Source organism: Pygocentrus nattereri, chromosome 15 (assembly GCF_015220715.1).
Source record: "Pygocentrus nattereri isolate fPygNat1 chromosome 15, fPygNat1.pri, whole genome shotgun sequence".
Lineage (NCBI taxonomy): Eukaryota > Metazoa > Chordata > Actinopteri > Characiformes > Serrasalmidae > Pygocentrus > Pygocentrus nattereri.
In genome coordinates, this window is record NC_051225.1 from 6,244,042 (window position 1) to 6,259,152 (window position 15,111).

The 15,111-nt window shown below is 40.5% G+C and overlaps 1 protein-coding gene across 1 annotated transcript in view; it reads right to left on the reverse strand.

Annotated features, from left to right (window-relative positions):
* si:ch1073-396h14.1 (disintegrin and metalloproteinase domain-containing protein 10) overlaps positions 1-14,554 on the reverse strand; it is a 54,837-nt gene extending 40,283 nt beyond the window's left edge. The window contains exons 1-4 of the mRNA XM_037545085.1: positions 14,472-14,554; positions 12,528-12,675; positions 12,315-12,433; positions 10,551-10,706 (exon numbers count right to left, since the gene is read on the reverse strand). Coding sequence (XP_037400982.1) covers positions 10,551-10,706; positions 12,315-12,433; positions 12,528-12,675; positions 14,472-14,532 — 484 coding nt within the window. The 5' untranslated portion in view covers positions 14,533-14,554. The remainder of the gene's footprint in view (positions 1-10,550; positions 10,707-12,314; positions 12,434-12,527; positions 12,676-14,471) is intronic.
* Between the last annotated feature and the right edge of the window lie 557 nt (positions 14,555-15,111).

Consider the following 15,111-nt stretch of genomic DNA (forward strand, 5'->3'; position numbering starts at 1 on the left):
AGTCCCTGTAGTTGCTGAATAATAAGCCTTAGTATGTAGTAAGCCTGGGCTTTTAAGGGGTTAATTTAGGACTGTCACGCATTCAGCGGACACGAGTCTGGACTCCATTTCCCAGGAGTCACAGGAGACTCACATGATTGATTGCCAAGCACAGTGCTCCTATCAGCATTCACAATCCCCAGACTACTAACACTCATCACCTGTGGACTAGATCATATGATCATACTTGGTAGTATTTAAGCCTGGGCTTAGAATAGGATCATTGTATCACTGTGATCTCCTGATCGGTTTGTTGATGTTTGCTGCCTTGTGTTTTTCAACCTTTGCTTTGTCTTCACGTTACTTGAGTTTTTGCCTTGTCCTTTTTGTACTGTCGCCTCTCTTGTTGGATCAGTGTTTTCACTACTTGGACTGTGTATTGACTGCAATTCTGGTTTTCCCTCTGGCAAAGATTAAACCCGACCTATTTTCAGATCTGCATTTGCCTGAAATCTGTTTCCAAGTAACAAGGACTGATTAGATAAACTAGATGTTGGATGGTTACTGTAAATGCTAGACTCCCTCGAGGAGAGTTTTGGAAATATTTAGGCTATCAAATTCACTTCAAATCAGAATGTGTTGTTTATTGGTATTTTTTCTAATGTTTCTGAACAAATAAATGCTTTCTGCTAGATAAATGACTTTACATGTAATTTCCTTTAGCACTGTGTATGTGCTTACCATAACATGCAGATCAGTTCCAGTTCCTAATCTGCACCAGCTCAATACTAACAATCAAAGTGCTTAGCAGTGGACCAAGCATGAAAGATCTGCCTATAAGCTAGGAACACCAATTACCAAGCAAACAACAGGCAACAAACTGCACCACAATTGTCTCTACCCCCCCCCCACACAAGATGCACATCAAAAATTTTGACGAAATCCTTGTCTAAGAGAAAAAAGTCTAAGAGAAAAGTGTTGCATGTGTCGCCAAGAACACCCACAGTGAAGTACAAAGGTGGGGGAATGGTACTGGGTCATTGCACGTCACTGAAGGAAACATGAATGGAGTGATGCATCAAGAGATATTAGAGGAGAATTTAATCTCAACAGCCAAGAGATGGGAGAAGATGGATGTTTCAACATGACAACAACCCCAAACATGCAGCCAAAGGAACTCAAGAAAAAAGGTGTAGGTGCTTGCATGTCCTGGCTAATCTCCTGATTTGAATCCCATTGAAAAAAATAAGGAGGATCTTCATAACCTTGAGGGATTAGAGATGATTTGCCAAAAGGAGCAGGACAAAAAAAGGCACCACTGGAGCACGCAACCACACCACATGGGGTGATTTTTCGTCATGGTGTGAATTTTGGGCACCTGTTCTGTTCCCCGTTCCACAAACACTCTGCACTCATCCTACTCCAATTACTACTAGACAAGTGACCAGCTGGACAACCTTCACACCACATAAGATATTTACTTGTGGATGGTGGATGGACTGATTATGCTTAACATTAACTCCTCGGGGCAGTCATGGGCTGGAGGTTAGGGAACCAGCCTCGTGACTGGAAGGTTGCCAGTTCGATCCCCAGAGCTGACAGGACATGACTGAGGTGTCCTTGAGCAAGACACCTAACCCCCAACTGCTCCCTTCCGCTGCGGATTGGGCTGCCCACCGCTCTGGGCAAGTGTGCTCACTGCCCCCTTGTGTGTGTGTGTGCTCACTAGAGTGTATGTGGTGTTTCACTTCACGGATGGGTTAAATGCGGGGGTGAAATTTCCCCATTGTGGGACTAATAAGGGTCTCTTAATGAGTATATTTTCATGCATTTAGGTTGAAAAGCGTGTCAGGTTCAATCAACATAGAACCATATGAAATTGATTTTGCTTTGAACTAATTTCCCAGATTTAGTATTTCTTACAACTAGCCTTAGTAAAGACAATGACTCTATATATGACTATGAACATGCAAAGAACAATTTCATCATAAAAACGATTCTTTGCATGGTGAAATGGTTCTTCACACTGACGTAGAACGTGGTTCTATACAGAATCTTTTTTATATGTTCTTCTACCGTTTTAAAAAGGTTCTACATAGAACCATATACATTCTGCATCAGCCTGAAGAATTGAATCATGAAAATTGTTCTTTGAGTGTCCATGGTTCTATATAGAAGCACTGTCTTTACTAAAAACCCTTGGAGAAGCATCTTTTTTAGGCTGCATGAAAATATTAGTAATCTTGGTCATGTAAGAGCATAAAAAGTGTTCAGAGTGCTGTAGGTTGGGTTACGTGCTGTAGGTTGGGTTACATAAAATTTTCCTAATGCATTGCAGCAGTCAGATGGTTCTTCTCTATAGCAATGTGGTTAAAGATAAATGGCACAAAAGGCCTCAAGTTGGCAGAAGTGCAATGTCATGATGTTCCTTTTGCAGCAGACAGTTTATAGAGATGGGCAGTTTCACTGGGTCACACCATCCTGGCCTACAGCAGTGAGCCAATAGGAATGCCACCATCGTAACTGATAGGTGTAACAGTTTACTCACAATAATCTGAGCAAGCCAGCCTCGTGAAGCTGGTCCTGGACCTGTGACATGCATGTGAGTTGGACGAGGGTTAAAGACGGCCATTGACCCATTCATAAAATTACTTCCAGACTGTGGATTAAAGCTGCATTCGCTTTTCTTCCAAGTACTCGTGCATGTGGAGACCGAGGCAAACAATCAAAGTTTGGCTTGACTAATCTCTACACAGTCTGCACAGGCCAGCAGCGGAAATTAAAAGCAACCATGTGCTTATTTCCTTTAAAAAACTAACGGTTAGTAAGGAACACTATAAAATTCAAAGGATTTGAGTGCATTGTTCTGGTGAAAGTTGCACCTAAACACATCAAAGCTGTTATGATCCCATTTGAACAGCTGAGAGGTGAGAAATCTGATTTGATATTAGACCCAGCTTCCATCAAACGCACACATTTTACTGGCCCTTCATTCATCCATTGAGCATTATGTAGTTCAATGTAATACCACACAAACTCACAGGCGCTGAGCGTTCATGAGCAGTTAGACAAGATGTGGCAGAAACAAGAGCTGACTTACTGTCCTGTGATGCAAGGAGAAGAAGAAACATACACTATATGTCCAAATGTTTCCAGCATTTTTTCTGGAATGAAGGATATTAACCCTCTATTGCATGATGTTACCTCAGGGCAACAAACTCATTTTTCTCACTTTACAGTAACGTTATACATATTTAAAGACAGTGATAGGGTTAACAACAAAGGGAGTTTCAGTAAGTCAATAAAAAGCATGTACTTCGTCATACTGTCTCTTAATGGGCACATTTAAACCTCATTTTAAACATTCAATATAATTTTTTTGTTGTTATGACAATTTGCAGCAATGTTTGTTGCCTAGAAGCAACAGTGGAATGGATTTAGCCAGTCACAAGCCAGGTCTCGCCACTTCAGGGAACACAGCTCTATATCATTTCCCAGCATACTCCAAAAGGACCACTGCACACATTATTATTATTTTCTAGATGCCAGAATATTGCTGTAAGGGTCTGATTGCAGCCACGGGAGAATTAAGGTCAGGTATTGATGTTGGATGATTAGTTCTGCCACTCTGACTCATCAATAGGTTTTTCAATGGAGATCTATCCAGAGAATGCAGTTCCACTGCTCCACAGTCTGATTCTGGGGGGCTTTTTACCCCATGGTGCCTCATGTGCAGCCTAAGTATCAGAATTCACTAATTAGAAGGGCTGTCTGGATAGTTTTGGACATGTAGGGCAAGAAACAATAAGGAAATATGGTATTTTGTGGAAGAATGCAAAAAAAAATGTATGAACAGAAGAGAAAACTAATTACAATAGATGGCTAGCACCACTAACAAATTAGAGAGCAGTTTCTTGTAGAGTGGTGAGTGAAGCAACAAGCCTGACTCATGGTTGTAAATTCTTATCATTACTGCAGTTGTTTAGTCAGCTGGAAGAGGCCAAGCTGTACTTGAGCGACACTCCCATTTCACATAATATTGGAGAATGGACTTCTGGTGCTCACCCTTCAGAGATATTCTAGTCATTTCTATGTAATAAAAAGTCATTTTTATGTACAAGCCCATTTCCAAAAAAGTTGGGATGCTGTGCAAAATATAATGATGTGCAAATCATTCAAACCCTACATTTAATTGAAAATAGTACAAAGACAACATATCGAATGTTGAAATTGAGAAATTCTATTATTTTTGGAAAAATATTTGGCATTTTGAATTTGATGCCAACAACACATTCCAAAGTTGGGACGGGAGCAACAAAAAGCTAGTAAAGTTATGTATTGCTAAAAAAAAAACATCTGGTGGTTGATTAACAACAGGTCAGTAACATAATTGGGCATAAAAGAGCATCTCAGAGAGGCTGCGTCTTTCGGAAGTAAAGAAGTAAAGTCATCACACTGTGAAGACTGCACAATCAAATAGTGCAACAATTCAAGAATAACGTTTCTCAACATAAAATAGCAAAGAACTTCTACTTTTCATCATCTACAGAACATTAAAAGATTCAGAGCATCTGGAGAAATCTCTGTATGCAAGGGACAAGACCAAAAACTAATACTGGCTGGCTGTGATCTTGGGGTCCTCAGACGGCACTGCATTAAAACAGACATGATTCTGTATTGGAAATCACTGCATGGGCTCAGGAACACTTCTGAAAATCACTGACTGTGAACACAGTTCGACGCTGCATCCATAAATGCAAGTTAAAACTCTAAAACACAAAGAAAAAGCCATATATAAACACGACCCAGAAATGCTGCCACCTTCTCTGGGCGGACGAATCAACATTTGAAATTCTTTTCAAGACTGTGGCCTCCAGGCTAAAAACCACTCAGCTTGTTATCAGTTCAAAAGCAAGTATTCATTACATTTACGGCATTTAGCAGACGCTCTTATCCAGAGCGACTTACAATTTGATCATTTTACACAGGTAGGCCAAGGTGGTGTTAGGAGTCTTGCCCAAGGACTCTTATTGGTATAGTGTAGCGTGCTTACCCAGGTGGGGATTGAATCCCAGTCTACAGCGTAGAAGGCAGAGGTGTTAACCACTACACTAACCAACCAAGTATTCATGATGGTATGGGGGGGACATAAGTACACATGGCATGAATGACTTACACATCTGTGAAGGCACCATTAATGCTGAATGATCTATACATGTTTTGGCAACATATGCTGCCATCCAGACTACATCTTTTTCAGTGAAGGCCTTGCTTTTTTCAAACCACATTCTGCACATATTATAACAGCAAGGCTCTGTATTAAAGAGTCCAGATGCTAAACTGACCTTCCTGCAGTCTAGATCGGTCACCCACTGAGAACATTTGGTGCATTAAGAAATGAAAAATATGACAAAGGAGAGCCTGAACTGTTGAGCAGCTGAAATCCTATCTTTAGCAAGAATGGGAAAACATTTCACTTTCAAAACTATAGTAATTGGCCTCTTCGGTTCCCAAATGCTTACAGAGTGCTGTTAAAAGAAGAGGTGATGAAATACAGTGGTAAACAGGCCCCTGTCCCAACTTTTTTGAACATGTTGTTGGCATCAAAATTGGCATATATATTTTTTTAAAGAACAACGAAACTTCAACATTTGATATTTTGTCTTTGTAGTATTTTCCTTTATAAATATGTGTTTAAACTATCAGGAATATTAATGTGGGTTGGTGTTAGTGCTAAGATACTACAAGAATCCCATAGGAGTGCTAGCTAGGATGATGTCCTGGCTTTAATGGTCATGGTTCACTACTGTAGCTCAGGAGCTTTCATCTATACGCAGTCTGTGATTATGGGCAATGTCGTTTTAGATCAGATTTTGATACATCAATCCACCATTCCCCAACAAATACTACCCAAACTCTGGGTTGATGTGTCATGTTTGTGTGTGATGGTTGAAAGTGTCTAAAACAGTTGACCTGTGAGGACAGTTAATTTGGCCCACTAGAAAGTCACCCTAACCCTACCACTCACCCAATGACATCACAGGTTTTTCACAATCACCGTATCACTCTGCTAAGCAACTCAAGCAAAATGAACGTTTTTACTTCTTATTTTGCCACAAACAGAAAATGGATACTTTTAGAATCACATTTGACTGCCAGCCGATTTGGTCAACAAGCTGCTTGTTAAGGAACTATAATTTGGTGGAAGGAACTGCGAACATCCAAACATATTAAACGCCGTGTTCGTTGCCCAGTTTATTAATTTCTTACTAAGAAACTCTTAACTTTTAACTGTTGTAAAAAAGCAATAGAACACTCGAGGTGGTGTGTTATCGTGAATAACATCAGGGTGTGATAACACATTCCCTGCTTTACAATGTTCTCTCCCATTTACGCCATTTTAGCACGGTCTCTTCTATTTACACTTTTCTAGAATGTTCTTCCCAATCATATTAATCTAGAGCATTTCTAGACCAATTGTACAACCTAGAAAAGTACAAAATGTTAGCCCCCATTCACACTCAATTAGCTTGTTAGTTTTCCCGCTCAAACAATGTAAATCATTTTGGCTCGGTGTCCACTGGGCTTCAGACTGTCATGATTATTGCTTGTTTTTCTTGGCCACTTTGAGCACTAAGCCTAGATGGAAACAGCAGGATCACTTTCAAACAAATAAAGCAATGTAGAATGCTGTGAACCAGGAGGAGCGTGGCAAGCAGCGGGCGGTAGAAATATTTTTAGAGTTTGCGTCCATCCTTGACGGGAATTTGGCGCAGGCCGTGAATGCGCTGATTGGGCATTTCCATGAGGCAGTCAAGTGTGAAACCTAATCGAATCCCAGCAGCAGCTGGGCCATCCAGCTCTGGTCCTTCTAGATAGAACAGAACCCAGCGTTTTCTACCCAGGTTTTTTTTTGTTTTGGCAGGCAATTCAGTTCAAGGACATACGTAGATAGCAGCATCATGTGTTTCCAATATCCTCATTCACTGTGGAGGACAAAGAATGGTGCTAGTTATGAGGTGGAGAGGGTTAGACTGGTAAATCCAAGGCTTTTAAGGGCTGAGATTTGTCATAAAAGCTAATAATGTAGAAATACATTCAATTAGATTTACTTTTAATCCAGGTTTTTGTCCAACAAGTTTAATAGTTTAATTTAAAACTTTAATTTAAACCCATTTAAGACTTACTACTTGTTGGTGCAACCCAGCCTAGGAAAGCGAGCTATATATATATATATATATTTATACAGCCATTCTTTTCAGATATGATACAGTCCTTTATGTAGCACCTTAAAACAATGTACACCAAAAAATTGGTGCAAAAGCAAACAAGATTTGATGACCAGAGGTAGATAATATGGGCTTAATCAGGAGCTCTTCACTGTTAGCAAAGGTTCTTTGGCTTGTAACAATAGTGGAACCCTTTTTGTAGAACCCCTTTCAAAAATGTTCTATATAGAACCATCTACAGCACATTCTCCATCAATCTGAACAACCACTTCACAATGCAAAGAACCCTTTTATCATGAAAAGGGTTCTCTGAGTGTTTATGGTACTACATAGAGCCATTTTCTTTACTAAAGAACCCTTGAAGAACCATCTTTTTTAAGAGTGTAGGTAATAAAAGGCTTTTCAAGGGTTCTTTAGTAAAAACAATGGTTCTAGATAGAGCAGCTTAAATTGCATCATAAACTGTTTTTTCAGATTGATATTGAATAGGTTGTATATGGTTCTACACGGGAACATTTTCAAAATGGTCCTATATAGCACCAAAAAGTGTTCTTCTACTGATATGATGTCAGGCCCGTAACAAAAGAAGACCCCTTTTTGGTACTACATAGAAGCCTTTTAAAAAAAAAAAAAAGTTCTGTATAGAACCATAAACACATTCTTTATCAAGTTGAAGAACCATTTCGCTATGCAAAGAACCATTTAAGCACGCAAGTGATTCTTTAAGTGTTCATGGTTCTACATAGAACCACTGCCTTTACTAAAGAACCCTTGCGGAAGAGTCTCTTTTAAGAGTGTATGAATAAGTAACATGGGTTCTGTAAACATGGGAAATGCCCCAGGGTAACCTTCACGGCTGTGTGGTGGTGTGACTGCGATCACATGACCGTCTGTGGGAGCACACATACACACTCACACATGTACACACTCACCTCTCAGATTGTTTACCTTCACTGTTTACCTTCAGCTATACAGTCATATAGCCCACAGTGTATCTTCTGCTGTTTGAGTCACGGGGGGCCGAGATAAACACAGACACGCGAGCACCAAAACATACACGTTTTTATACAATCTAAGGACGTGGTGTCATCTGTCCCCATAAATGCAGTGTTACATATATTTAAGGACCTATATTATAATGGTAAAACCCACGTGTTTCTTATATACAACCCCAATTCCAATGAAGTTGGGACGTTGTGTAAAACATAAATGAAAACAGAATACGATGATTTGCAAATCCTTTTCAACTTATATTCAATTGAATACACTACAAAGACAAGATATTTAATGTTCAAACGGATAAATTTTATTGTTTTTTGCAAATATTCACTCATTTTGAATTTGATGCCTGCAACACGTTCCAAAGAAGTTGGGACAGGGGCGTGTTTACCACTGTGTTACATCACCTTTCCTTTTAACAACACTCAATAAGCGTTTGGGAACTGAGGACACTAATTGTTGAAGCTTTGTAGGTGGAATTCTTTCCCATTCTTGCTTGAGGTACAACTTCAGTTGCTCAGCAGTCCGGGGTCTCCATTGTTGTATTTTGCGCTTCATAATGCGCCACACATTTTCAATGGGAGACAGGTCTGGACTGCAGGCAGGCCAGTCTAGTACCCGCGCTCTTTTACTACGAAGCCACGCTGTTGTAACACGTGCATAATGTGGCTGGCATTGTCTTGCTGACCACAGGACACTTTTCCACTTTGCATCAGTCCATCTCAGATGAGCTCGGGCCCAGAGAAGCCGGCGGCGTTTCTGGGTGTTGTTGATATACGGCTTCGCTTTGCATGGCAGAGTTTTAACTTGCACTTGTAGATGGAGCGACGAACTGTGTTCACTGACAGTGGTTTTCTGAAGTGTTCCTGAGCCCATGTGGGAATATCCGTTACAGAATGATGTCGGTTTTTAATGCAGTGCTGCCTGAGGGATCGAAGGTCACGGGCATTCAATGTTGGTTTTCTGCCTTGCCGCTTACTTGCAGAGATTTCTCCAGATTCTCTGATCTTTTGATGATATTATGGACTGTAGATGATGAATTCCTTCAATTCCTTGCAATTGCACGTAAGAAACGTTGTTCTTAAACTGTTGGACTATTTGCTCACGCAGTTGTTCACAAAGTGGTGAACCTCGCCCGTCCTTGCTTGTGAACGACTGAGCCTTTCAGGGATGCTCCCTTTATACCCAATCATGACACTCACCTGTTTCCAATTAACCTGTTCACCTGAGGAAAGTTCCAAACAGGTGTTTTTTGAGCATTCCTCAACTTTCCCAGTGTTTTGTTGCCCCTGTCCCAACTTCTTTAGAATGTGTTGCAGGCATCAAATTCAAAATGAGTGAATATTTGCAAAAAAAAATGATGTTTATCTATTTGAACATTAAATATCTTGTCGTTGTAGTGTATTCAATTGAATGTAGGTTGAAAAGGATTTGCAAATCATCGTATTCTGTTTTTATTTATGTTTTACACAACGTCCCAACTTCATTGGAATTGGGGTTGTATGCATACATACACACACACACACACACACACACATATACATACACACACACACACACACACACACACATATATATATATATATATATATATATATATAGTATTGTGCAAAACTTTTAGGCATCTAAGCAAATTTTTAACAATTTACCTCAGCAGTGAGTTTATCACAATATACATTAGAATAAAGTCGTATTCATAATTCAAATAAACAGAAAAACAATAAAAAGTAACAAGAATTTCTTGAGTCCATATTTTTCCTTGACTCCTTCACAGGCGCCACTACATATACATAACTACATATAATACTGTAATACTGGGCTTCCTTGAGGAGAGGCTTGGAAATTGTTAAACAAACACACAAACACACTAACATCCAGAAAATCACTATATATATATATACTCTATACATTTTGTTTATTCAAATATTTACACTTTTCTCAGCAAATAAGCACAAACTACACAAATAAATAGATTTTGAAAATGTGTCTTGCAGTAATTGTGCATTAAAATGTGTAGAAGTGTGTTAATATTCTCTCCAGTGTTCCCTGTAGAGAAAATGTTTCTTCTTTCGCTGGTCAGCACTTTGTACACTTTGCTCTTTGTTTCATGAATTCCTTGTTTCATAAAACGATGAAAAAGTATTCACAAAAATTCCCTCTAGGCTATGAAAACATCTGACCCGCTTGCTCTGAACAGATTTCAATTTATTTATTGCTTGTGCAGGAATTTGTTTTGCCCTCTTCTCTCAGTTCTCATAACATTCCAGCAGTGTGACCATGTGTGTATAAAAATCTCTGTTTCTCCAGTGTTTAAGAGTGAAGAAATAAATGCTCATCACTCACCGACATCTTCCTCGTGATAGATGATGGAGTGATGATCCGACTGTTTGTTGGTGTATTTCTGCACAGATTCAACATAGAAGGTGCCATTGGAGGTTTGGATGGAACCTTCAAACTGGCCATCAAGGATGGAACCCTGGCATGAAGAGTTGCTCTCATCTAAGAGATGGAACAGAACAGGGTTTAGCTTCATACTGAAATCATAAATCAATCAGTTTCAAATAAATAATAATGACTAGCAAATACAACTGACTTGTTTAAGAAATGTTATGGCGATATTAAATTGTGAAAGATGTGTGTGTGTTCTTCGTGGCAGACTTTCAACAAGGTGTTGGAAATGTTCCTCAGAGATTTTGGTTGGTTATTTGAGTTCCTGTTGCCTTTCTATCATCTGGAACCAGTCTGCCCATTCTCCTCTGACCTCTCACATCAACAAGGCATTTTCGTCCACACAACTGACCGCTCACTGGATATTTCCTCTTTTTCGGACCGTTCTCTGTAAACCCTAGAGATGGTTGTGTGTGAAAATCCCAGTAGATCAGCAGTTTCTGAAATACTCAGACCAGCCCGTCTGGCACCAACAACCACGCCACGTTCAAAGTCCCTTGAATCCCCTTTCTTCCCCGTTCTGATGCTCGGTCTGCACTTCAGCAAGCAGCCTTGACCACCTCTACATGCCTAAAGGCAGTGAATTGTGGCCACGTGATTGACTGATTAGCTAATTGTGTTAACATTATTGTACCTAATAAAGTGCCCGGTGAGTGTACTTCACAATGGCTTTGATTGCATTTGAACTCTTTTATAGTAGGATGTTATCCACTATGCTGTCAGTATCCCATGTCATAAACGATCAAATAAATCTATCACTTTGTGGATTTGGTTAATAATTTGATTGATTTCTGAATCTTGGCATACTGAGTCTACTGCTGTTTCATGAATGAATGCTTGACACATATTTAGCTAGTTCTGTATTGAGTTCTAAGTTTGCACAGTAGCAGATTTAACACGATAACAGACTCTGTCAGACTCTATGATCATTCCTAATGAGTCTACAGATACCCAGGGTCACACATTAATACAATCGACTTTTACATGTTCTCTTCAGAGTACACAAATAGAAATAAAAATAAAAAGAGTACACAAAACCCGCCCATTATCTAAGTTGCTATCATATATGCCAAGGGCAGTAGCATTATAGCTAGCTAATGTTACTTTGGCAAACTATTTACAAAAAGGTACTTCTAAAAATAACAGTCAACACATGAAAATACGGCTCATATTCAGGTGTGCTAGTGGTCATGTACTTCCGCATGATGACTTTATCCTCACCAGAATAAGTTAAATATTACTAAATAACACAGCAAGTTAGGCATAACCTGAGCTCAAATGAACATATAGTACTCACGGCTGTGTTACTGTACCTGTTACAGGAAAAGCTTTTGTTGTTTTTGTCTGACCTTGTTTAATTCAGTGTATAGTGTGTATCTGCTGATTGTCTCAAGTGATACTTGTGCATGTGCAATTCAAAAAAGGATGTCTGTCAGTCAGTCAGTCAGTCAGTGACTCAGTAAGAGCCCTACAATATTTAGCTATGAAGTTAGTCATGTTATGGCATTACTCAGCTACTAAACAATCTTATGATAAGACAACATGATAGTTACAGTATCGTATCATTATAAATGAGCATCAAGACAGAATTATGTCTGTTGATCTTGTAACTTCATAAGTTCTCATTCATTGTAAATAGAGTGGGAATTTTATCTTTACCTTCCAGCACTCCTGAGTAAATGTGAGAGAGATCTCCTGTCCACGACTCATTTCCAGAGTGGACCTTGAAATCATCTGTAAATCCACCATAGTCTTGCTTAAGCCGTAAGTGGAAAGCCCTGTAAAAGCAGCGCTTGATTTTTTATTACCAAATCAACAGTAGTTTGATCTTATAGAACACTTCATTGTCTGAAGAGTGTGATGGAAAAGCACCTGTGAAAAGCCTCAAAGTCCAACTGCAACTCCTGCTTTTGGGGCTGGAGATGCCGTTTCACTCTCTGGTGCTGCTGTAGTACGGCATTTTTGTCATAGGAGAGGCACTCGTAGTACTTTAAGAACTTCCAAATGTCCTCCAGATCCTCTAGAATAGTTGGAAAAAATAGTTTGTTTTGAGCATCTGACAATGTGTAGAAACTCTGGAAACGCTGAATAAAAAATCATCCCAGCATCTTTCTAAATGTAGCGTGTTTGGGTTATTCCAGCTTCTTGGTTGCAGTAAATATTGTTACATAATGCAATATACAGCTGTATGCAAAAGTTTGGGCACCTCTAGTCAAAGTTAATGCATAATTACTTTTTGCAAAGTCACATTTTCAATTTTGTTTCATTTTGTCCCCAATGTGTTAAACAAATAAATAGAAATTGTGCAGAAATGCTTAACAATTAAATTTAAGATGCACCACTTGCTGACACAGGAGTTCAAATAGCTTGTATAATCTTCATAGAACCACGAGTGATGGTACAAGGGAGCGGGAGATTGACAGGTGGATTGGTGCTGGGTCAGCAGTGATGCGGGCTCTTTACCGGTCTGTTGTGGTAAAGAAAGAGCTGAGCCATAAGGCAAGATTTACTGGTCGATCTACGCATATGGTCTGAGCACTAACAGGCTGACCTCCCACTTCTTTAACCTCTGCAGCAATGCTGGCAGCACTCATGCATCTATTTTTTGAAGCCAGCCTCTGGATGACGCTGAGCACGTGGACCAAACTTCTTTGGTCGACCCTGGCGAGGCCTGTTCGGAGTGGAACATGTCCTGGAAAAGCGCTGTATGACCTTGGCCACCATGCTATAGCTCAGTTTCAGGGTGTTAGCACTCGATTTACCGGTCGATCTATGTTCCCACCCTCACCTATGGTCATGAGCTTTGGGTAATGACCAAAAGAATGAGATTGCGAATACAAGCGGCCGAAATGAGTTTCCTCCGCAGGGTGTCTAGGCTCTCCCTTAGAGATAGGGTGAGAAGTTTGGTCATCCGGGAGGGACTCAAAGTAGAGCCGCTGCTTCTCCACGTCGAGAGGAGCCAGTTGAGGTGGTTCGGGCATCTGGTTAGGATGCCTCCTGGACGCCTCCCTCGTGAGGTGTCACAGGCAAGTCCACCAGGGAGGAGACCCCGGGGAAGACCCAGGACACGCTGACATGACTATATTGCCCAGCTGGCCTGGGAGCACCTCGGAATCCTCCCCGGAGAGCTAGTGGAAGTGGCTGGGGAAAGGGGGGTCTGGGCCTCATTGCTTAGGATGCTGCCCCCGCAACCCGAACCCCGGAGAAGCGGAAGATGACGGATGGATGGATGGAATCTTCATAGAACAGCACAGACCAAAAAATAGGGTGTTTTGGAGCAACTGCATATGAGCCTAAGGTTACCATGGCCAGGAGCAAGTGTGTGTAGAGGGCAATGTGCTGTGGAACAGTATTGCATTCATTGGAGTGATGGAGCTTCATCCAATACCTTTGGGATGAGTTCGGGTGCCAGTACTAATCATCCAACATCAGTATTCAACCTCAATAATGCGTTCACTGAATGCTAAACGTCATCAAATCCTCACAGCAATGTTCCAACATCTACTGTAAAGCCTTCCCAAAAGACTAGAGGCTGGTACTGCAGCAATATAGTGATACAAACACACTAGAAACACTGGATGTATTGTTTTAGTCCTTACTGCATACAGAGAACAATGCATAAACTAGAGTAGGCCAAATACACGTTACCCTGTGAAAGGCATGTTCAGGCAGGTCTTCTTACGCTAGCTGCTCCAGTTTCAGTAGAGGCCAAAAGACGACCTCCAGGTTTTCCTCCTAAACACCCTGTCCCACTGCCAACAGACCCTAAAACCAAAATCATGTGTGGAATGTGTGGAAGAAGATCAATGATCTTACCTGCGCAGTGGCCCTTTATCATCAGGCAAATCATCAGAGCTTCCAGAGCCTTGGCTGCCATGTTGACTGTCTTACTTGTGAATGCTATAGAAAGGAATGCATCTATCTTCCCAAGCCTCCTGAACCACACACAGGCATATTCAGACATGCTGATGTGCTGCAGGAGATGGTGGGACGGTCTTATTAAGGGTTCCAGAACAACACATTTTGACTTTTCATCATTATTGCTCTTCATATAAGCAAATATATCCAACCGTCAAACAGAAGGAACTTTCAAAAGTTAATTCAGGACCCCAATTATTTTATCTTTATTTCTGCCCTTGCAACTAGGATAGAATTTCCATTCCATTGTTTACATCATTTACACATGAATAAAAATATACTACATCAATATAGTTATAGCCATAAGCAAGTAAATTCAGGTGTTTCAGCCACACCCATTCCCACCTGCCAAGCACCAAGCACACAGCTATGCTCTCTCCATATACAAACACTGGTCGTAGAGCTTGTTGACTTGGCAATAGGATGCCACAAGTCAGTTTGTGAAATTTAGCCATGAAGCAGTAGACCACATAAACTCACAGAGTGGGGCTGCTGAGTGCTGAAGCATGTACCACGCAAAATGGCCCACACTCTGTTG